The sequence below is a fragment of the Astyanax mexicanus genome, chromosome 5, assembly GCF_023375975.1.
Source record: "Astyanax mexicanus isolate ESR-SI-001 chromosome 5, AstMex3_surface, whole genome shotgun sequence".
NCBI classification, from domain to species: Eukaryota; Metazoa; Chordata; class Actinopteri; order Characiformes; family Acestrorhamphidae; genus Astyanax; species Astyanax mexicanus.
This window is the reverse complement of record NC_064412.1, coordinates 17,744,835-17,770,144: the sequence shown is the minus strand read 5'-3', so window position 1 is coordinate 17,770,144 and position 25,310 is coordinate 17,744,835. Positions and strand designations below refer to the sequence as shown.

General features: G+C 38.7%; 1 protein-coding gene and 1 long non-coding RNA gene across 2 annotated transcripts; both read right to left on the bottom strand.

Moving 5' to 3' along the window:
- Positions 1-10,785: 10,785 nt before the first annotated feature.
- Positions 10,786-12,037, bottom strand: LOC125802267 (uncharacterized). The gene is made up of 2 exons (XR_007439291.1): positions 11,734-12,037; positions 10,786-11,651 (listed from the first exon to the last, which is right to left on the bottom strand). It is a non-coding gene; the product is annotated as an uncharacterized LOC125802267 (long non-coding RNA).
- A 3,815-nt stretch (positions 12,038-15,852) lies between these two features.
- On the bottom strand, positions 15,853-19,232 carry LOC125802266 (uncharacterized). Its single transcript, XM_049479751.1, has 2 exons — positions 18,952-19,232; positions 15,853-18,869 (listed from the first exon to the last, which is right to left on the bottom strand). Exon 2 carries the CDS (start codon positions 17,433-17,435, stop codon positions 16,314-16,316), a length of 1,122 nt encoding a protein of 373 aa, XP_049335708.1. The 5' UTR covers positions 17,436-18,869; positions 18,952-19,232; the 3' UTR covers positions 15,853-16,313.
- Positions 19,233-25,310: the final 6,078 nt, after the last annotated feature.

The window sequence follows — 25,310 nt, the reverse complement described above, 5'->3', positions numbered from 1 at the left end:
CTATTTTGGTAATAACATATAATCTAATATGAAATAATTTAAAATAGATGTATGTATAAAAATAGCAGATACTTTGTTATTAAAAACATAATAATGTTTATGGCTCATTAGTAATTGTAATATTATGTAGTATATTAGTACCAGCATTAGACTTAATTTTCTCTCATTCTTTTGAATTTAAGACAGTTTCAGTTTCACATTAAGCAATCACCATATTTGTAGATACATGCTAACAAGAATTACATGAGATTTTTGTTGTTCACATTGCCTAAGGCCATCTAAAATAATCAGTCTTGCATTTACCGCATGGTGTCTGCTGCAGTTTGTTGCTACTACAGCATGGGATCCCACAGCATGCATCCACTACCTGAACGCCACCTCGCCAACTCTGTGTCCTCATGACATCAAAAGATTAACAGCAATCTAATTGCCAATGATTAGCTTCCCTCAACATTAGAGTCAAGGCATTTTGACTGCAGCCACTGAGCTCTGAGCATGTGCAGTAAGTAAGCAGTAAGGGACCAAAGTCACTAAATATAGTGGGAGCGGGACCTTATGTTGAAAACAGGGTTGTGTCTGATAATCCTATTAAACAAGCAGGTTCTCAGTCAAGATCTATTTGCTGCGCTGCTGCCAATTATAGTTCTGGTTTGGCTTTGTAGCCAAGCTTAGAATAGAAATGTCTGTAGTAGTTTATAGCAGGTCTAATTCAGTTTATTGTATATAGGATCTAATATATTAGATACACTACTGCAGCGAAGAGTTGTTTACACATGTTGCTTTTGGATATGTCAGTGTATGTCAGCTACTATTCTCTAATATTCTTATTTTGTTTAATTAAATAAAATTATTCAATTATTTTTACTCTTTCTTTATGCAGGTAGAATGTCTTAAAATCTTTTTATAAAAAAAAAATAAATAGCCTATATGTAATGCCAAATTTGAGTAAATTTGACGCATTCTTAAGCACCCCCTCTGTCCTGGGTGACTCTAGAGACTACATTACCCAGAATTCACCTCTCTCTGAAAATTCTGTCACATTCCCTTCAAAAACCTGTTTCCAAACTGTTCCCTAGATCCTAGTCACCTGAATTTTTAAGATTATTCACAGCGGTTACCCACTTAGTGTCTGCAGAAATAACCCTTCAAGTTGCCCATGCGTTTGCGAAGTATTGGCAACATACTCATAGATGCATGCTGAACATTTCCTGTCTGTCTAGTCTGCCTGTGTATGATCTCTGTTTGTTTCTGGTTTACTCTTGTTGTCATTGCCATTTTGATTTAGTTGCCCTCCTTTTTTGCTGTTCTAGTTTTGACCTTTGCTTATGTTGTGTGATTTTGCCTCTGCATTGGCAATGTCTGTTTTATTCTCCTTTAGTGTCATGTCCTCATGGATGCATGGATGTATATAGACTGTAGACCTCTTTAGACCTATTTATTAAACACCTTTTTTATATACTGGCTGGCAAAATTCGTTGTGGCATTGTTTCGATAAGCTTATGAAAATTACAAGATTTATTTCAATCCAGTGTTGCATTAATTTTTCACCAAGATCTTGCAGCATTGATGATGGTAGAGTCTGACCACTGCACAAAGTCTTCTCCAGCACATCCCAAAGATTCTCAATGAGGTTAAGGTCTGGACTCTGCGGCAAACAATCCATGTGTGAAAATGATGATCTCATGCTCCCTGAACCACTCTTTCACAATTCCATCCCCATGAATCCTGACATTGTCACCTTGGAATATGCCCGTGTCATCAGGGAAGAAAAAATCTATTGATGGAATGACCTGGTCTATATTCAATATATTCAGGTAGTCAGCTGACCTCATTCTATCAGCACATACTGTAGCTGAACCTAGACCTGACCAACTGCAGCAACCCCACATCATTTGCTTAGTTAATTTTTTTGGGGGGGCCAGGCAGTGTATTTGAAAGTGCCTGATGAAATGATCATGTAAATAAATAAATGTTTCAGATTTTTTTTACAGTGCCACTTTAAGATTTGATGTGTTTTTGTGAGTTTCTTTTATTTAATTTATGTGAGTTACCTTAATGTTCCTCAACTCAACAACCTCTGTCAAAAGCTTGCCCTCTTACAAGGCCACCGCTTGTTGCTGTTCCCCAGAAGAGGATGATTTGTCCAGGGCCTTGAGAAATTGAGCGGTTGCTATGACAGCCTGCACAATCAGCAAACTCTGTCCTGCATCAGCTGTCTCAAATATAAAGAGAGTCGTCTGTGGAGGTGAAAGTGGCAGATGAATTAATCTCAGCAATTTTGATTGGAGGCCTAAAGTTAAGACCTTGAGGACACATTCTGAATCCTTTCAATTCCACAGGAATTGATGCACTCAGGCAATGACACTGAGAAGGACAACACTTCTTTAAAGCTGTGCAGTAAATAAGAACTAATGTATTTTACACTATATATTTAGTGCTTTACTGCACATTATAAAAGGCTGCTTATTTATATAACCTTAAAATCAAGGTGCTGCAAATGGTTCTTTGAGCAATACCAAAAAGAGTACCAAAATAAAGAAAAATAAAGAATCTTTACCTCAAGTATGACATGTAACATGTCTCTATTATAAACATATATTTTTTTCCTGGGTTGTTATCCTGAGCACATGAGGCTATTCCACAGCTCCTGAGTTAGCTGGGAGATTGTTCTCCCAATAGATGGAACCAGCAGGACTTTGGCAGGCCATTTTTTACCAGTTCATAATGTTCAGTGTACAGTCCCCAGATAGAGCTATCAGAGAATACTCAGATCTCGTCTGACCTTGATAGAGTGGACTTTGATTTGAAGATGTAAAACTAAATATACATTGAATACAGAAAATACATTAAAAAATACAAATACAGCTCTGGAAAAATATAGATTTTTGAACTTTCAAAACTTTATGAATATGAACTTGTTTTCTTTGCATTATTTGAAGTCTGAATGCTCTGCATCTTTTTCGTTATTTCAGCTTTTTCTCATTTTCTGCAAATAAATGCTCTAAATTACAGTATTTTTATTTGGAATTTGGGAGAAATGTTGTCTGTAGTTTATAGAATAAAACAACAATGCTCATTTTACTCATACACATACCTATAATATACCTATATATACCTTTTCCAGAGCTGTATATAAAGCCATCTTTTGCTCAGGCCATGGGCTGTGATGTGAGCATGCTCAGTAGCAGTGTTTTCTCTTCTGCTCCAAACAAAACTGCTGAGGAAAGAAAAAAAGACCATTTCAGTATGTCTTTATTTTTTAATCTTTGACTCTGACATTTTAGTTAAATATGGGGATCTGTAGGGAGTTCCTCATGTTTGGACAGAGCAATATTGATTAGTAAATCTCACACACCTCCCATTGGCTCCTAACACCAGATATTTCCATATTTGGTGTTCTCTTGTCAATGTATAGTTGCTTCAGTATAGCTGCCCTTTCTTAGGTATACATATCTATTTTATATAATGGTTGACTTCCTAACCTTAGTGTTGTAGGCTGTAAGAGCAAGTTAACCCGTCTCTGCTCCTGAGTGTGCAGATTTTATGTTGATAAAAGGCCATAGTTACCACTCATTCAATGTACATTTATGCCACTTAAAAATGTGACATCTGGTAATGTGTGAGTCCTTAAAAGTCTGAGCGTTTAGCTAGCTCTAATACACAGTATTAACCCTTTCAGACCTGAATTATTTTGAAGTGATGGTAAGAATGTTGTTTCTCTGTAATCCATACACCACATGAATCAGTGAAGTATTTTTATGTAATTTTCTAAGACAGTCCAATTCTAAATATTACCATATAATATTTTAATTTTTGGATTGGAATCCTGTGTTTACTATTGTATAGTAGTAAAGTATAAGTTTTTGCTTCACAATCCATGATTAAACCAAATAAACTTAATAAAATAAAGTGTTCTAAATTGAAGGACAAAAATAAGCTCTTACAGTTCCTTCTTGGGCGGCACAGTGGCGCAGTGGGTAGCACTAACACCACGGCCTGGGTTCGATTCCCGGCTGGGGCAACCCGGGTCTTTCTGTGTGGAGTTTGCACGTTCTCCCAGTGTCTGCGTGGGTTTCCTCCGGGTTCCTCCGGTTTCCTCCCACAGTCCAAAGACGGCATGTTCAGGCTAATTGGAACTTTTGCTTTTGATTGAAATTGCCCCTTAGGTGTGAGTGTGTGAGTGAATGTGTCTGTTTGTCTGTCTGTGTCCGTCTGCCCTGCGATGGATTGGCGGCCTGTCCAGGGTGTATCCTGCCTTCCGCCCGATGCCTGCTGGGATAGACTCCAGCCCCCCCCCCCCCCCCCCCCCCCCCCCCCACCCCCCCCCCCCCCCCCCCCCCCCCCCCCACCCCCCCCCCCCCCCCCCCCCCCCCCCCCGCGACCCTTCACGGATTAAGCAGTTGACAATGAGATGAGATGAGTTCCTTCTTGGCTATAGGGCTGCCCTGCCATACTACAGCTGTTGTTTTCCATTACAGATGGTGGAGTCAAGCTACTGTTTTATTGGCTGGTAAAAATTGTATTGGTTTATAAATGTCTATTGTGATGGACAACAGGTCTCAATCGGTGTTATGTGCAACTAAACATGAAAAAAGAAGAAAGCTGGAAAACCTGCTGCCTGCGTTTTACTGTAACATTTTTACAGTATAGGCAATGAGCAAACAAAAAGTGTTAATAAAAGGGGACTTTTATTGTAAATCTGCTAGATAAAAATATACAGCCCAGAATGTCACCGAGTGTTATTTGATGGAGCAGTTATGTCAAGGACCCAATGACCCACGCTGGCTTGTTGACTAATGAAAAATAAGAGATGAGTGTAATCACAACAATCACTCCGCTTTTCAGATGGAAGAAGACAGTAATTGCAGAGAAGCACTTCACCCAAACCATCACTGTGTGACTGTGTGTGTGTGTGTGTGTGCGTACGCTCCTTAAAACTCCCGATTATCCATGTTTGGAGTGATTAAGTTTCTAGAGGGCGATGTTTAAGAGGCACATGAAGCATCTCATTTGCATGTCTTTGTCCTCTTATCCTCATCACCCCCACAAGCATTCTCTCTTCCTCATGAAGGTTTTGCACTTCTGGGATAAAAGCAATGATATGATTTATAATTTCATATTACAATTGCACTGTGACACATAAGGATTTTATGTGCAAATATGAAACTAGTTTGTGTCCACATCCTTGATGTACAAGGAATAACCAACACTTCAGACATGATGGGTGATTAGGAATTTCGTAGGCCCATATTTTATTCACAATAGAACATAAAGCACATATCGAAAGTTTGGTCAAACTTTTTTTTTTACAAATTCATCAATAACATACACTTATATGTAAGCTGAGACATAACTGATGCATTAGGCACAATTGGCAACTAACCCACATGACTGGGTCTAAAATGAACATTTTAGAGTAGGAGAATCTCTCGGAAGGAAACACCAATTGTTTTCCAGTCTGTGAAAAAATGTGGAACAATTTGAGAAAAATGTTCCTAAACACATAAAGACTTTGTATATCTCACCACATACAGAGATTAGATTCTGGTGAAATGTGTGTCCACAAAAGACAAGCCCAATATTATGGTCAATATATGGTCAATATTAGATGCAGGCTGTATTGATTCTGTACTTAAAATCACTGCATGGGCTCAGGAACACTTTCAGAAATCACTGTCCGTGAACACAGTTCACTATGCAATCTACAAATGCAAGTTAAAGCACTATTATGTGAGAAAGAAACCAAATGCCTACACCATCCAGAAGGCATCTTCTCTGAGCCAAAGCTCATTTAAAATAGATTGAGGAAAAATGTAAAACAGCTCTGTGGTCAGATAACTAAAAAAAAAAATCCCAGCTTTGTAGAAATTCAAAATTTAGGGCAGAGTTCATAATTTTTAAGAAAAGGAAAAAATGTCTCACTTCAATATTTCAAATTATGTTTCATGCTGATCAATTTTTGGTTACATTTAAATTTATTTTACAAAGCTCCCCAACCTATTTTGGAAAGGTTGTAATGATTTTATGTGAATATCCATATAGTTTACACTCTGCTCCAGCAGGCTTAGTTCCTCTGTTATTTGGATTTGAGATTAAAACACTGGCATTAGCAAACTATTTACTCATATTATAAAATGCTTTCCCAGACGTCAGCCACAACTGTTTTCCTTCCGCTCTGTGATTTAGGGTTTGTTCTCAACAGGACATGTTTCAGGAGGTAAAATTCATGCTCAGTTGAATTAAGGTCTGATGATAGACTTAACCTGTCTAAGACGCACCAATCATTTTCCCATTAAAAGTACTTTGTTGTGTTGGCAGTGTGCTTTGGATCATTGCCTCGCTATATAATAAAGTTGGTCCTGATTAGATTGGATACCTTTCTCTCCAAACTGGCTTCTGTAATCTTCTGAAAGCATTCTTCTGCTATGGTCATGAGTTACAGTACATCATCAATAAATATTAGTGAGCCTGTGCCAGATGGAGCCACGCAAACCCAAACCCCGGCACTCCCTCAAGCAGGACTCTCAATTGATGATGTATGTTTTGGGTGTGTTTTTGTTTGGCCTTTTCTTTTCGTTCATTTAGATCTCTGATGGACCAGAGGATGGAACAAATAGATCAAACACAGAGCACATTCATATTTTGTAACCCTTTAATTTATATCTGCTAGATAAAAATATGTATAACTCTTTATACATGCATACATAAACAATACCACTTAGCATTAAACTGAAATTTAAATATTGAAACATTTATGATAAAGATACTGTTATACACTACACTAATACACTGTCCTTTACAGATGTGATCTTATTCACCTTTAAACCCACACTGTCAGAATTGACCCACCACTCAACCACTACTTTATTTAGTGGATCTGTCGTACTTTACGTACTACAAAGCTCACCCTATTATAAGCCACACTATCAATAAACGTCTATTTTCATACATAAGGAGCGCCAAATTATAAAGCACATTTGAAGCGACAACAGTAAGGAACAAAGATATAGCCATGTTGTTTATCTACACAGATTTCTCCTCTAAAAAATGTTTATTTGGGTGATTAAAGCTCTTCCGTTTATTTACAGTAAGTTTAGCAGCAGTGCTATCTGCAGTTAGCAGCAGCGCTAGCCGCGGTTAGCAGCCCTTAGCGCTAGTAAATGCCGCCCGGCAGCACTACTGTGAGAAACCCTGAGTGTTCCAGTAAGCCAGTCTCACATAGCTTGTTTAACACAGCGAATGCATGGTCTACAGTCCAATATACTCACCTCTGAACGGCAAAAGAGCTAGTGCTGCAGTTAGCAGCTAATGCTAATACTGCTCCAGCCTCGATGCTCTTCAGGGGAGTGGCTTTACTGCTCCTTACAACCTGACTGGTAGAATTCATACATACAAAAAATCATGTAATCATGTTCAAGGTGTGAAACTTATTTTTAAATCATTTTAAATTAAACTCTGCTCAGTAGGTTTTGCTTTCCACCATTTTCACTTCTGTGATGTACAGGCAGAGAATTCTGCAACTCACCTCAGACAGGGTCGGATTTGGAAGTTCTGGGGCCCTAAGCAATGTTTTTTCTGGGGGCCCTGGATTCTTTTGTATAGCAAAATGCTATATTCAGGGTTCATACACCTTTTACAATGTAAAATTAAGCACTATTCAAGCACTTTCAAAGCCTATTTTAATTTTTTTCCAGCACCTTTTAGCTGTGTTAAATAAATGATAACGGTGATATCCCAAAACTGCGATTCAGCTATAATCAATATATCGCAAAACTATTCTCCACACTTCACAGCGACTATGCTACTGAAAAAAACATACTTCTAAGTAAGTAAATAGCAGGAATTATGGATTTATTGGGGTCAGTTTCACACAATTTAAATACCGATATTTTTCACCACGTTAACCTATTCATTTGATTGAGCAGTTACTGTATGTCAAATTTGGGAGTGAGTTGAGAGCATTTATACATACATATACTCAAAATTATAGATGTGCTTTTTGTCACACTGCAAGAGATGGTATGTTTATGTAAACACAACCAGAATTGTTTTTGGTAATCAGAAGGAGAATAAATTAAAGCAAAATAAGTTTATGATTCTTAATGTATCACCTGTCTGTAGAGTATCCAACTTAATTGGGTCAATAATGAAACTGAAACTATGCCGGGCAAACAGCCCCGGAGATCAGCTCGTTCCCCGGCGCTTGCTGCTGCGAAAAAATTGGTGAGCTGGGAACACAGCTAATATAGGCTTCCTGGTAACACTTTATAATACTGTTCCATAGTTAATAGGTAACTAAGCAGTAGCTAAGCAGTAACTAATTAATAGCGCTGCATTAACACCTAAATATTTTCTATTAACTACCAGGGAGTACTGAATAATTACTCAGTAGATAGTACTGAACTAATGATTATAGTAGTTCACTATTAACTCCACAATAATTACTGAGACTTACATATCTCCCAGAGAACTACTTACTAATTATGTCTCCTTTATAATAACTATTCATTAATTACTAATTAATTACTGCTCAAATCAACATTAATTACTGAAAACCCTTACATCCCACCTGGGGAACTATAGATCTAAATCAGTCTACACAAACAATTATTCTATCAGTGGTGATATTAAAGGCATATTTGAGTGACACCATTTGTAGTAGTAGTAACCTTAATTACCTTATTATCATCATTATCTTCCAAATATTAGCAACATATAGTAAAATACTACAGTGTGTCGTAATCTGCTTAAACCCCATTTTTAAAAGAAAAAAAATAAAAAAAATAACGTAATATTATTACATAGTAGACATTATTTATGTTCTCCAGAAGACTCTAAGACTGACTGTACTCAATTTTGTTTTAATGGTCACTGCTTTAATTTTCAGCACCAACCTTATAAACGTTCATCTTTAGCCTTGCAGTCTCACAGACTTTTAGTGCGCATTATTAGGGTAATTACGGTAATTCCACAGCGCCAGACCGATAGCCTCCAGAGTGTTTATCTGCTGCTGCAGGTTATTCTATCAGTGGTGATATTAAAGTCAGTGACACCACTTATCATATATTAACCTTACTTACCTTAGTATGCTCAATATCTTCCAAATGTTAGACACACTGAAATGTGCAGTAGTCTGCTTAACCCCCATTTTTGTAATGTTCTGTCAGTGTTACAGGTGTTTATTCTAAACCTGTGCTCTTCTTCAGTCCTCCTGGAGATGTGCTCAGTAGAAGTGATGGCTCACATACAGCTTTACTGTAGGCTGTGTCCTACATCCTTATTCTGGGGGAAATCATGTTTAAATGAATAAATATTTGTGTTAGATAACGGACTAGGCATCCCTGTGTTCTTCATAGATAATTAATAAGGGGTCCCTGTCTTCTTTTTTCGGGAGTTAACAGCAGCACATGGTAACCCATTACTAATGACTGAGGAGTTACTGTGTTCTTCTTTAGGAGTTACTGTAGATCATACCACAGTATTATAAAGTGAGAAACATGTTAACTAATTACTAATTACTGAGGAGTTACTGTGTTCTTCTTTAGGAGTTACTGCAAATCATACCACAGTATTATAAAGTGAGAAACATGTTAACTAATTACTAATTACTGAGGAGTTACTGTGTTCTTCTTTAGGAGTTACTGCAAATCATACCACAGTATTATAAAGTGAGAAACATGTTAACTAATTACTAATTACTGAGGAGTTACTGTGTTCTTCTTTAGGAGTTACTGCAGATCATGTCACAGTATTATAAAGGGAAATATACATTAATAATAATAATAATAACACACATTTAACCTAGCTAACTAACACACACACACATTTAACCTAGTTAACTAACACACACATTTAAACTAGCTAACTTAGCTTGCTAACTAACACACATTTAACCTAGCTAACTAACACACACGCATTTAACTTGCTAACACACATATAACCTAGCTAACTAACCCACACATAAAAGTTAACTTAGCTAGCAAACGAACACACATAAACTAGCTAACTAACACACATTTAAACTAGCTAACTAACACACACATAACCTAGTTAACTTAGCCAGTTAACTAACACACACATAACCTAGCTAACTAAAACACATTTAAACTAGCTAACTAACACACACATAACCTAGTTAACTTAGCCAGTTAACTAACACACACATAACCTAGCTAACTAAAACACATTTAAACTAGCTAACTAACACACACATAACCTAGCTAACTTAGCCAGTTAACTAACACACACATAACCTAGCTAACTTAGCCAGTTAACTAACACACACATAACCTAGCTAACTAACACACATTTAAACTAGCTAACTAACACACACATAACCTAGCTAACTTAGCCAGTTAACTAACACACACATAACCTAGCTAACTTAGCCAGTTAACTAACACACACATAACCTAGCTAACTTAGCCAGTTAACTAACACACACATAACCTAGCTAACTTAGCTGGCTAACGCTAACTACACACACAACTTAGCTAACTTAGCTAGCTAACACACATCCTAAAGCTGGTTAACAACCCACAAAGAGTCCTGCTCTGATCCGGGGGTAAAATCAGCTGGAAAAGATCTCAATATCTTGATTATGTGACCTTGACCCACCATTTAAGGCAATATGACTACGCCACTCCCTTGTTATATCGGGTGGGAGACCCCTAATAAAAAAAAGATTGACCAAAATGCCCACAATTCAACCTTTGATCGTAATCTATTAGTCCCACATACACCCTCTAACAGTTAAGGACACAAGTACATTCTCATGGAGTCTGATGCAAACAAGGAATCTTTATTTTCTTGTTTTTAAATGTCAGAGTACACTCTCAACCCACAACGGGGTAAACAACCATACACAATTCTATAAACACAATTTTACTCATTCAGTATTTAGATTATAAAATAAAACGTAGGTAATTTTATTAGGGTAGCTAAAAAATGTTCCAAGACAATAAAATTATTCAAGTATCAAATGGTGGTTCCCCAAGAAAGAGGAATGTACCCACTTTAATCTCGAGCAACCAAGGGCTCACACTCAGTACGGCTGTATCACCTCACACTACACTCACATGCATATAAATATACTGCGATGAAAATAACAAAAAAAAAAAGAAAAAAAAAATCACAACCTACACAAAGCAAATCCCAAACTTAGAAAAATAAATATACACACTCATTAAACCCATACATCCAGAATTGAAAACCAAATACAATACTGAGGTGAATCCTAATTACTCAGAGCTTACTGAGGTTATACTCCATAAAAAAAAAGGAAACCTAACCATTATTGAATTAGTAACTTGGGTTGATTCAGGCACCCCACTAATATCAGCAGTAGGTTAAATCGGTATTTTGGGTTATATCAACCAAATTCTAGTTAGGACTAGAACTGGGTCTCCCACAAGGTTGAGACTACAGCAGGGAGTATAACACTAGAATTAAACTATATAATAAAACATTCTAAAAACAGTATGTAGAACAGTGGCTACTATCACAGGCATGCGCCATCCTGTGCAACAGCAGTATTTGCCCAATTAAGAGTATTCCTTTAGCTCCTGCCCACCCTCCAGGTGAAGCTCTCACTGATAATAAATGCCCACGCTAAGCTCTCCTAGGCAGCCTCGCAATCACCCTCCTGCAATCTAAACACCGTGTATATATATATATATAAGTCTAAACAGTTAAAACCTGCTAAACTTTTATAAGGCAGAAAGCACAACATACCCTCATATGGTTAGCTCATACACAAGCTCACGCAGTCTCCCTCCACTCCAGAAGCTCCTCACTCCCCTCAGGAGGTTTCACACCTCGGATCCAGAATCGCAACAGTCTATTTTCTAAAAAAACTCACTCGAGTTATAAAACAAGGATATAATTATCCGCATTAAACCAGTTACCGGTACTACACACCGTGCCTGCGGCCCACCGGTGACCCAACGAGACCAAACGATCCTTGGCAAACTACCGCGAGACTAAAATGCCCCTCTAAAATGGCCGCCCCCACCACCGAACTTCAAAATAAAAGTCCCCCCCCCCCTAATCTCTAGCACTCTCCCTATGGGCTTCCCCACTGCTATGGCTGCCCCCAGGGATTCCTTTCAAAATAAAAGTTTTACTTGTAGCCCTACCGGCTACATTCAACCCCACTTTGAAATGTCACCGTCTCGGTGACCTTCCCTGCTCTTACCAGGGTCTAAAAAACCCTTGCACTGTATTAAGGACCGGGTGAACTGTAGTCCCCTCTGACCCCCTTGGATCAGCCATTGGGCGGGGGAGATTATGAGGGTTTGAGTGTTTACCTGCTGTGGTTCTTGTTGAGCGCCTCAGTGCTACCTGTACTGGCTGGGGTGGACAAACTTCTGGTTGGGGAGGCTGCGGATCTGTAGTAGGAATGTCAGTTTCAAGCTCTACTACCCAACATTGGGACTCCTCCTCCTCAATTGTGCTCTGGCTACCTTCCCATTGCTCCTCTTCTGGGGCCCCCTGCTTTTCTTTCGGGACGTCTGCGGGGCCAGCAACATCTTGTCCCGGAACCACTCGCAATTCTGTCCGGTGAATGTTTCTATCTGGCCCTTGTTCTCCTTCTGGGCGAATTGTATATACTCTACCATCTCCATCTAAACACTTCACCACCTTGTACCGAATGCCATCCCACACATCTTGAATTTTATTACGGCCTTGCACATGATTCTTCCTAAAAACAACAGTCCCAACAGGAAGTACTGGGGCTATCCCAGTCTGATGTTTCTGAGCCCGTTGGGTGCTTGCTGCTTTCAAGTGGCATTCCGCACTGGCATAAGCGAATTGAAGAAATTCTTTCTGTTCCGTCACCCAATCTTCCACTGATCCGTCCATAAACTGCTCCTCCACTCTCCCCAGCAATGAGTCGATGGGCAATTGTGGTTTTCGGCCAAACATGAGCTCATATGGAGTGTGGCCAGTGGATTGATGCACGGTAGTATTGTATGCAAAAATTAACTGTGGAAGATGTTGGGGCCACCTGCGCTTCTTTTCCACTGGCAACGTTCGCAGCAAGTCATGCATCGTCCGGTTGAACCTTTCACACTGTCCATTTCCGGCTGGATGGTACGGAGTAGTGCGGCTTTTCTCCACCCCATACACCTTACAAAGAGCCTTCATCAGTTCTCCTTCAAAATTTCGACCTTGGTCTGAATGTATTCGCTGAGGGATACCATACAGATAGAACCATTTTTCGGTCAGAATACGCACCACTGTACTGGCCTTTTGGTCGGTGGTGGGGTAAGCCTGAGTGAACTTTGAAAATATATCAGTCACGACCAACACATTCTCTCGGCCATCACTCGCCCGCTCTAGTACTGTGAAGTCCACTGCCACAATCTCCAAGGGTTTACAAGCAATTAGACTACCTGGAAAAGTTCGCACCTTTGGGTACACCGCTTTGGCGGCCACACAACGAGAACACTGTTGGCACCACTGCTCGATCTCCTTCCTCATCTGGGGCCAATAACATCGCTCTCTTACCAGGTGAGTGGTTCTCTCACACCCTTGGTGTCCGTGATTATCGTGGAGAGCTGTCAACACCTCAGATATTAATACCTCTGGCAACAACAGCTGTAACACTTCTTTACATTCCCCTGGCATATGAGTTAGTCTGTACAGTACTCCACTATGGTTTCTGATCCTTTTCCACTGGTTGGTCAGTTCTAGAACTGGCCGTGCCTCTGTTTTTCGTTCTTCTGCCGAAGGCGGGTAGCCCCTTCTCCAGTACACCAAAAATGCCCCAATAATGGGGTCATCTGCTTGCAGAGCCATTAAGTCAGCCTTTCGTCGCAAAGGGAGAGTGTTCATTTCGGCAATCATTCCGGTGTTTTGTACCCCTGGCAATTCCTGGTCAATACATGGTACTGCAATCCCTGGTGTTACTTCTTGGATCGTCACAGGGGGTGGCCGCTCGACCTGCCGAGATAAAGCGTCAGCATTGCGATTCGCCCCTCCAGGGCGATACTTGATATCAAAGTCAAAGAGGGCCAGTTGGGATGCCCACCGCTGCTCTACTGCTCCCAATTTTGCTGTCTGTAGGTAGCTCAATGGATTATTGTCAGTAAATACCATGAATTTGGCCCCCAACAGGTACTCACGGAACTTCTCGGTTATTGCCCATTTCAGCCCCAGGAGTTCCAACTTCATAGAGCTATAGTTTGACATGTTTCTCTCTGTTGGGTGAAGCCCTCTACTGGCGTAAGCAACAGGTCTTTTCTTTCCTTCGTGTTCCTGCGACAGAACGGCCCCAAGACCACTATGGCTTGCATCAATTTCCAAGATAAATGGCTTTGAAAAATCAGCATACGCTAGCACTGGTGCAGTCACTAACTTATTTTTCAAAGCATTAAAGGCGACCTCACACAGATTATCCCACCTCCCTTCCAAAGACCTGTTACTCATCTTCCTTTTACCCTCTTGCAAGGTTGCTACCAGCTTATGCAAAGGGGCGGCGATTTTGGCAAACTGGTCCACAAAGCGGCGATAATATGACGCAAACCCGAGAAAGGATCTAAGTTCTTTTACCGTCTCGGGACGTCTCCATTCTGCAACCGCTCGAATCTTTTCAGGATCTGTTGCCACCCCATTCGAAGAAATCACATGTCCCAAATAGTGAACCTCTGACTGAAAGAAATGGCACTTCTCAAGTTTCAATTTTAAATTGTACTGTTGCAGTCTTCCCAGTACCATTTCCAGACGCTGTAGGTGAGTGTCAAATGATGGAGAAAAAATAACTATGTCATCCAAATATAATAATAGCGAATGGAACCGTTTATCCCCAAAAATACGCTCCATTAAACGCTGAAAAGTACTCGGGGCGTTACAAAGTCCAAAGGGCATTCGATTGAACTCGAAGAGCCCAAATGGGGTACAGAAAGCAGTCTTTTGTTTATCTTTTTCAGCCATGGGAACTTGGTTATAGCCACTGGTAAGATCAAGGGTAGAAAACAGTCTTGCCCCTGCCAAAGCATCCAAGGACTCCTCTATCCTTGGCAGAGGATAAGCGTCTTTTCGAGTCTTGGCGTTTAACTGTCGATAGTCCACGCACAGCCGTATCGTCCCATCCTTCTTCTGGACCACGACAATTGGAGACGAGTAGGGGCTACAGCTCACCCGGACAATCTCCCTATCCACCAAATCTTGAATATGGGCTTTGACCTGCTCATACTGTGACGGCGGGAGACGGCGGTACCGCTGACGAACTGGAATATCATCTAAAACAGGAATCTCATGGGCGATCAAGTTAGTACACCCCACATCACCCTCACTATGGCTGAACACTCCACTAAACTGTTGGAGTAGAGCCTTTCCTTGCTGTTCCTGCTCTGTAGACAATGTAGGCCAAGAAAGACTAGACAAATCCAATTCGCTATGTCCGACACTCAAGGACCTAATCACTGCTACTCGCCCTTCTACTCCAGTCTGTTCCTCAAAAGACAGTACCTGCCTACTCGTCTGCTGTTCTGCACAAAACAATGCTCCAAGCACAGTAGCGGGAGGGATCCATATATCCCTAGTTTCTACATTTACCACTGGTACAACCAACTGTCCTCTATTAAACGAAAGAAAAGCTCTAGATAATAAAATACCTGGAGGGAGCCTTCCATTGCCCGGTTCAAGGAGCACAGACTGCAGTGATGGCCCCAAATGCTGGTTTCCTATGGCCTCCACCAACTTCACTGATCCTGCAGGGACACGCACTGCTGTACGCCCGGCCACCTTAGCTGGTCCTAGATACCCGGTTGCTGGCAAACACTCTAATTTTTGGCATTCGGCAAACACCTGTCTCCAGGCATTCCTTTTTGACTGCAAAGGAGTGGTCTGGAACAAGGAAGAACCATGCTGCTGGAATATTTCGCTGTAACATGGGCTAATCACATTCATGCCTAGTAAACCTGGAACCTTGGACTTTTGGACTCTAGTATGGGGATCACTAGGATCCCTTACTACCAAGACACCCATCCCTGGTAAAGTTCTACCCAAGACTTGAATGTCAACCTCTAGATAACCCAAATAAGGAACTTCCAACCCATTAGCTGCTCTGAGTTGAAGCCAGCGACACTCTTGAAGTTGGCCTGATAGAGACTGTAAATGTTCATCAAAGAATTTTTCTGTCACGGTGGTTACCATGGAGCCTGTGTCTAACAGACAAGACACCGGAACCCCTCCCATCACTACTTCTACTACCGGGCACTCCCCCATAAGCTTTGACCCATCCCCAGAAGTTAACCTTGAGCCCACTTTCCCCTGACCTGATGTTTGGCTCTCGCCACCAGAGGGTTCTAGTTTCCCTGCGGCTCTGAAATGCTGGCCACCACACCCGTCCTAGGACTGGAGCGACTGTCCCCCCCTCTAGGCACCATACCTGGTCCCCTTCCTGCCCTACAAAACCTTGCAATGTGTCCTACCTGGTTGCACCGCAAACAAATAGGCTTCCCTGTAGGATCGTAACGAAACTGTCCAGCTGCATTAGCCATAGGTTCCCTATGAGGCGGAGGGTGGGTGCTAGTCAAGGAAAGATGGTTCATCAGCATGTCTAACTGTGCTTGCTGCTTTCTCAGGCACTCCTTTAATTCAGATAGTTCCGTATTAGCTTTAGGTGTTACAGTCTGGCTTTCCATGTTACACTCACCCATGACTTCAACCTGAGTGTCACAAGAATACGCCCTGGCCCTTGGATTGCCCACATGCTCGCCTTCTTCCACCCATCGGATGGCTTCGCTGCGAATAGTCAAAAAAGAAACATTAGGGTCAAGTCTCACTGATCGCTTAAGTTCCCTTCGAAGCATACCATCTCTTACGTGTTCAATAAATTGATCACGCACCAGATGGTCTGCATTTGAAATCAACCGGGGGCTTCTACGTTTGATTGCTTCCATAAGGGACAGCAAAACGTGGGAATACTCACGTAAAGATTCCCCGTCTAGTTGTCTACGCTGAAAAAATTGTTTCTGAAGGCCTATATAGGATTGAGAACATCCATAAATTTCTTTTAAAATATCTAAAATTTTCTTCGGGTCATTTCTTTCACTAATGGGGCGGAATTTGATTTCATTTTTAGCCTCACCGTCCAATTGATCATATATGAACAAAGCTTGCTCGATTTGAGACATGTGACGGCTCTCCAAGGACCGATGGACCTCTTCAACCCAGTCCTCCACTGTTAACACATCAGTAGGTTTCCCTGAAAATCTAGGGCATTTTCTCTCTCTAGGCATATATACATATCGTTCAGTTACCCCACGTGTCTCTGAAAGATTAACACTCCCTTCAGTAGCATTATCACTAGCACTAGCACTAGCCCCTACATTGGAGCGCAAACGTTCATTATCAGCTTGTAGCTGTTGTACACGCTCAGCCAAAACTCTAAGCTGCTCTTCCATATCAGAATCTACTACAGACATTAAGAGAGCGGAAAGGGAAAAGGGAAAAAAACAAAAAAAAATATATATATATATATATATATATATATATTTTTTTTTTGTTATATCTATCTATCTATATGTATATTTCCAGAGTCCCAAGATAAGCAGCAAAACAAATTACTTCTCCAACCCCAAAAGAAAAACAAAGAAGGGAAAAAAAAAAAATCTTCTTTGAAGGTTTGGTCCTGGATCCCAGCTGGTCTTCAGATAATAGCCACTGTTCTCTGTTCTCCCTTATATATAAACCATGGGGTGCCAAAATTCAACACAACTACAGCCACTATTAGTATACGATTATATCTTACTATAAGTATAATTTTTCCTTTCTTGCATCAAAACTCCATCCTGCCGACTACGCCATAAATGTGACCTTGACCCACCATTTAAGGCAATATGACTACGCCACTCCCTTGTTATATCGGGTGGGAGACCCCTAATAAAAAAAAGATTGACCAAAATGCCCACAATTCAACCTTTGATCGTAATCTATTAGTCCCACATACACCCTCTAACAGTTAAGGACACAAGTACATTCTCATGGAGTCTGATGCAAACAAGGAATCTTTATTTTCTTGTTTTTAAATGTCAGAGTACACTCTCAACCCACAACGGGGTAAACAACCATACACAATTCTATAAACACAATTTTACTCATTCAGTATTTAGATTATAAAATAAAACGTAGGTAATTTTATTAGGGTAGCTAAAAAATGTTCCAAGACAATAAAATTATTCAAGTATCAAATGGTGGTTCCCCAAGAAAGAGGAATGTACCCACTTTAATCTCGAGCAACCAAGGGCTCACACTCAGTACGGCTGTATCACCTCACACTACACTCACATGCATATAAATATACTGCGATGAAAATAACAAAAAAAAAAAGAAAAAAAAAATCACAACCTACACAAAGCAAATCCCAAACTTAGAAAAATAAATATACACACTCATTAAACCCATACATCCAGAATTGAAAACCAAATACAATACTGAGGTGAATCCTAATTACTCAGAGCTTACTGAGGTTATACTCCATAAAAAAAAGGAAACCTAACCATTATTGAATTAGTAACTTGGGTTGATTCAGGCACCCCACTAATATCAGCAGTAGGTTAAATCGGTATTTTGGGTTATATCAACCAAATTCTAGTTAGGACTAGAACTGGGTCTCCCACAAGGTTGAGACTACAGCAGGGAGTATAACACTAGAATTAAACTATATAATAAAACATTCTAAAAACAGTATGTAGAACAGTGGCTACTATCACAGGCATGCGCCATCCTGTGCAACAGCAGTATTTGCCCAATTAAGAGTATTCCTTTAGCTCCTGCCCACCCTCCAGGTGAAGCTCTCACTGATAATAAATGCCCACGCTAAGCTCTCCTAGGCAGCCTCGCAATCACCCTCCTGCAATCTAAACACCGTGTATATATATATATATAAGTCTAAACAGTTAAAACCTGCTAAACTTTTATAAGGCAGAAAGCACAACATACCCTCATATGGTTAGCTCATACACAAGCTCACGCAGTCTCCCTCCACTCCAGAAGCTCCTCACTCCCCTCAGGAGGTTTCACACCTCGGATCCAGAATCGCAACAGTCTATTTTCTAAAAAAACTCACTCGAGTTATAAAACAAGGATATAATTATCCGCATTAAACCAGTTACCGGTACTACACACCGTGCCTGCGGCCCACCGGTGACCCAACGAGACCAAACGATCCTTGGCAAACTACCGCGAGACTAAAATGCCCCTCTAAAATGGCCGCCCCCACCACCGAACTTCAAAATAAAAGTCCCCCCCCCCCTAATCTCTAGCACTCTCCCTATGGGCTTCCCCACTGCTATGGCTGCCCCCAGGGATTCCTTTCAAAATAAAAGTTTTACTTGTAGCCCTACCGGCTACAATTACTAGTTTATTTTCAATCAAATACAGAAATATGAAAGCAGCAGAGTCTCTCTTAATCCTCCTCCTCCAGCAGCAGCAGCAGCAGCAGAGAATTTAAACGAAGGACCAGGAGAGCTGCGTCGGCTGTGAAATTACCGTAATTACCCTAATAGTGCGCAGTAAAAAAAAATCTCTGTGAGACTGCAAAGGCTGAAGATGCACTTTTATAAGGCTGATACCTAATATTAAAGCAATGATTGTTACATTATTACTGTCTCACAGTCATTCTTAGAGTCTTAGATGCCTTCTGGAGAACTTCCATCAATGCTTCTATGCAATAATATTACGTTATAATGTTGTTTTTTTCTTCCAAAAATGATGGTTAAGCAGAGTAATACACACTGAAATATTTTACTATATGTTGCTAATATTTGGAAGGAACTGAGGATAATAAGGTAATTAAGGTTACCACTACTACAAATGGTGTCACTTGCTTAATTCAAATATGCCTTCAATTAATATGCATTTAAATCAAATATGCCTGATTTAGATCTATAGTTCCCCAGGTGGCATGTAAGGGTTTTCAGTAATTAATGTTGATTTGAGCAGTAATTAATGAATAGTTATTATAAAGGAGACATAATTAGTAAGTAGTTCTCTGGGAGATATGTAAGTCTCAGTAATTATTGTGGAGTTAATAGTGTACTACTATAATCATTAGTTCAGTACTATCTACTGAGTAATTATTCAGTACTCCCTGGTAGTTAATAGAAAATATTTAGGTGTTAATGCAGCACTATTAATTAGTTCCTGCTTAGTTCCTGCTTAGTTACCTATTAACTATGGAACAGTATTATAAAGTGTTACCGGCTTCCTTTAGTCTGTTCATATAATCTATTTCTAAAGCTCAATCAGTGACTTTCTAAAATAATCTAGATAAACAATTAAATATCAATGGCTCAAATATACATACTGGACAAGTTAGGAGTTGGGCATTTTCTTGTCTCATCATATCTCCTATCATTCTATAACACTAATTAGCTGATATACATACAGACAACACTGGCAAAGCACAAATTTGCCTTAAAGCCTGTGTTTGTTTGTGGTTTATTCTATTATTGTATGTTTGCACAAGAGGTGAGTGTGCACGCATGAACTGTAGAAATTCAGCCTTCTCTAATGGTTGTTGAAGTTGCCATGGCAGCCTCTTTTCCGTAAAGCACCATCCGTGCTGAAGCACCCCCGTTAATCAAAGCTCTACATGCCACACACCATTGAGAGACACGTGCTGTCTGTTTCTCAACACCCCCTGCTCTTTGTGGCTGAACCTACAAGCATGTATTCAGGTTAATAGTGCGTATACACACACAACATAAGGCCATCTTTTTTTGTTATTTCAGCCATTTCTCATTTTCTGCAAATAAATGCTCTAAATGACAATATTTTTATTTGGAATTTGGGAGAAATGTTGTCCGTAGTTTATAGAATAAAACAACAATGTTCATTTTACTCAAACGTAAATCTATAAATAGCAAAATCAGAGAAACTGATTCAGAAATTGATCTCTTATTTTTTTTCCAGAGCTGTATTAATGCAATTTTGTGAACGGTGGTTGTAACAAAGCTTATTAAATAAAACAGAACCTGCTATAGCTCATTTATATCTGATCCAATTTATAACAATGCTGCCCCCTCTAGGAAAACAGAGACAGAAGCTCTAGACACATTGAGCCACTGTATTATTCATCCTTGTGTGGGTTTCGTATCAAAGCACACTGTCTGTGGAGTTTTCATGCAAATTTGTGTATTGTATTTTGTTGGACTTATTGTTTCCACACATTGTGTGTTTCACACAATTCAGTTCTATTTTATCTCCATTTATATGCTACTTTAGACAATAGCTATTGCCACACTGCTTTTTGACAGGGATGTCTGCTAAGGCCTCAATCAAATAGACTGGCAAAAAAAACATGATGAAATGAAATAAATTAAGACATAAAAGGGAAACTTATTGCTCGAACATTTACAATTCAAGACAATTCTGGGGCAGTTTGCCAAAAAAAGGATTGAGCCTAGTCTTGGACCCAGCATTTAGAATGGAGATTTCTCTCTGAAAGAAATGTTTTGTGTAGGACTAAACTTAGTCCCTGTTTGGAAAACCCACCCATAAATAATTATTTGCTGTTGTTTATGTTTTCAGGTAACTGATGACTATAATTGATGAGTGAAGTATCAATAGAGTATTTGGTTCAGTTTCATTTTTGCATCAGGTTTTCCCACGTTCACCTCTTTCTGTCATGTTTCAGGTTATTTAACAATTCCTTCTATTCACCTGTAAAAATACCTGCATAATGAGTCAACTGCTGTTGACACATGAACATTACACCAATAAAATATGTTATGTTATGTTATGAATATTTCATTAGTACAGGCAATGGTTAATTTTACTGTTGTTGGTTTATCTTGAAAAATCTCTTGCATGTGATTCTTTAAAGAATCACAGTTATATAAGGCACCGTGTTTGCTAAAAGTGTACTTAGATTAACATTACAGAGAAAGATGTGGTGAAATTTGCAATAATAGACGCATTCCCAAAAAGATGATCAATAGTTTCATTGTATTCATGACAGACCTGAACAGCTAGGATAGTAAACTAAGAAAACTGATACCCAAGGGTGATAAGTGATGCTGAATGTTTCATTCAATTTAATTCAATTAAATTTGCTGCTTAAAAAAACTCAGTTCTTAAATTAGAGAAAACACTGCAATATGATTTAAAATTGACGAGACATTGTTCGGTGTAAAAGATGTGGTCTTTCATTTATTCTAAAAATAATTTCCATTACGAAAGAACTAGAAAAAAACATTATAGGAGGGTTAGATTCAGTTTACTTATTTATAATTTACTGGATAACAGATAATTTATAATAATTTATCATTTTATTCCAAAAAGCTGGAAAATATACTTAAGATTGATAGAATAGAATCATATATCTTATTTTTTTATTTGTAAAACTTCTGCTAATAAAGGGAACAGGTGAATAAATCAAGTGGGTGATTATAAAGAAGGTAAAGAACAAGATGTGCCTTTTTGGGCTTAACTGAAGTAATAAACATCATAAACTGCACCATTGCATATTTTGTTGGAGTAACAGGAAAATTATATTTGTTCATGAGTTTTGCATAAGAAATAGACTTGGCTAACTACAACAATATTTTTTTTTACATCATTATGAGGTTTTTTACATCAAGTTTTGGTTTTGAAATCCTGGAAATCTGTTTTTTTTTCTGGGTTATTGAGCGCTTAAGGCTGACAGATGGAGTCACTGAGCAGTTTAAGTCTTTCTGTGCCACATTGACACTGTAATCTCATAGTGTACTGCAGCCACCAGGTGGTGATAGTGCATTACTCTTGAAACTAAAATGTGAAACTTCTATAGCCATCCAGAATACTTTTAACCCTTGTGTGGTGTTCATATTTTTGTTACTCGTTTACTTTGTTACGTATTTAATTCAGCAAAATTGAGCAATTTTACATTAAAATGCTTTACACATGCTTGCTTCCCTAAATTGCAAGCAATATAAACAGCTTACATGGTTAATATTTGCCTTTACCTTTCTTATGTTACATTTCTTTAAAAAAGTGCTACTATTTTTTTTATTAGTTTTTTAATAAAATGTAAAAGAAAATGAATTAAACTCAAGGTATGAGTAGAAAATTTGTTTAGTTTCAAATTTACAAATGAAGCAATGTTTATTAGCCCTTGGCCAAACATACTGTATGTAATATAAATGTGTGTGTGGGGGGGGGGGGTGTACAGTGTGTGTTTATCGAAAATGTGTTTTGATATATGTTTTTCACAAAAAATGAGCCAATGTCAATGAGTTTGAGTTAGAAAAAATATGTTTTGTATCATTTGATGAAAAATGAAAACGGGTCCCACAGACCCGAACACCACACAAGGGTTAATATTGTTACCTTTCTAAAATAATTACCCAGTATTGAGTTTGTTTGTTTTTTTTTTACCAAAATCTCCTCCTCCTCCTCATGATGCTGCATGGTCACCTGTGTTAGAATTGCCTCCACTTTCAGTTCATTAGCCCAGTTGATTCTACTCCTTTAGGATAATGGTAAATGTCAAGAGTATAATTTAAGCCAATTTATTATGCCCAAGTCATAATAAAAAGTGATTTAGGCTATTTTAATAGCTTTCCAAGACTAGGCTACCTTCACTGAACTCATTTCCATGATTCAGGCTTCGTCCTCAATTGCTAAGTGATGTTTTTACTATAATATTAAATTAACTTCTAATTCATAAATAATATTCTATACATATTAAATATTTGTTTACATTATTGTGATTTTTATTTTTTTATATAATTATTAATTTGTATGCATTTTTAGACTGCATTTTAGTCAGCAAAATAGCTAAATCCATAAATCTAGCTAAAGAATTGAGTCTGTTTTCTGTCTTTTTAATCAATATTAAAAAAAATAAATAATTGGGATTGTTTCTGGTTGGTTCTACTGCTCGACTGTAGGCTAACATATTCCCTTAAACCACTGCTCATTTTTAAATATAGATAACAACTGTCATATGCTTTTTGTGTTTCCTGAAAAACTAAAAAAAAAAAAAGAGTGAGGCGATTATTATGGCAATTAGATTACAGTAGTTCAGCCACTTATGGATATATATTTGTCAGTGAACAACAGAATAGTGAGGTTATTTTAGGTATCAGACTAGTGGAGGTTAATAACTTGCATGCTCAACATTCAGTTCACTGTCTGCTCTCCTCCGCTCTCTTATCTCCGATAAATTACTACTTTCCTTATTTCTTTATAAAGATCTTCAGTTGCAGACTTAAGAACAAGCAGCACAACAAACAAATGAACAAATGTACGGCTATACCATTAACAATACATAAACAGGTCTGTGCGACCAGCTTCGCTCAGCGTGCTAATCCACGTGCAAGCATGCACAGCCGCGCGCACGTGTAGATGACGCGATGGGCTGAACCATCTGGTGAAAAAACGGGGGGAAATAATTTCCGGAAATCTGTAAAATAGACGTTAACGTCAAAAGAAATTGGGATTTATTTACCTGGCATATCTCGACAACTGTCACTTTTTATTGTAAGCAGCAGAATCTGTGAAAACACTTATATAAGATAAAATAAAATAAAATAAATCTGTATTAATCTCACAGTAGGAAAAATTGCAATGTAGCAGCAGTGCAGAGAACGAAACAGAAGTGTCAGACAATGTATAAAATGATATAAAATATACATGATATAAACTCTCTCTATATATGAAAAATATAAGCGAAAGTAACCGTAAAAAAATATATAGATCTAGAAAAACTACAACTAGAGGAAGCATTGATCCCAACACAATCTTAAGAATCTTAAGAAATCTTAAGAATTAGTGTAAACATTTTGAATAACATTACATGGCACATTCATTCTTTTATTTACACTAAAATGTCCTAATTATAAATGAAACAATGAACAAAATGCAAACATTCAAAAACAATACAATTATAAAATGCTTGGTAGCCACAGGTGCACAAAGTTCAAATGGAAGATTTCAGTAATACATAAATGGGACAATGAAGCTCACTTTATCGTGTGTTTTATTTAACTAGACATGAAAATTATCTATTTTTTTTCGAGTAAGACAACTTTTCTGACAATACATAAATGAGCACTCTTAAAAAAACTCTGTAAATGACAGGTTGGGTTATCTGGGTTGATGTAAATAAATCACTGTAAATTACACGCTGGCTCATCTGGTTTTATGTAAAATGAAGGAAATCACTGTAAATTACACGTTGAGTTATCTGGTTTGATGCATATAAATCACTATAAAATACATGTTGGGTTATCTGGTGTGATGTAAAATAAAGAAAATTATTGTAAATTACAGGTTGGGTTATCTTGTTTAATGTAAAAGAAAGTACACTGTAT

Bases quoted from the DNA above. Each gene is read 5' to 3' on its own strand.
- LOC125802266 (XM_049479751.1), bottom strand. From the start codon at position 17,435: ATGTCTGTAGTAGATTCTGATATGGAAGAGCAGCTTAGAGTTTTGGCT.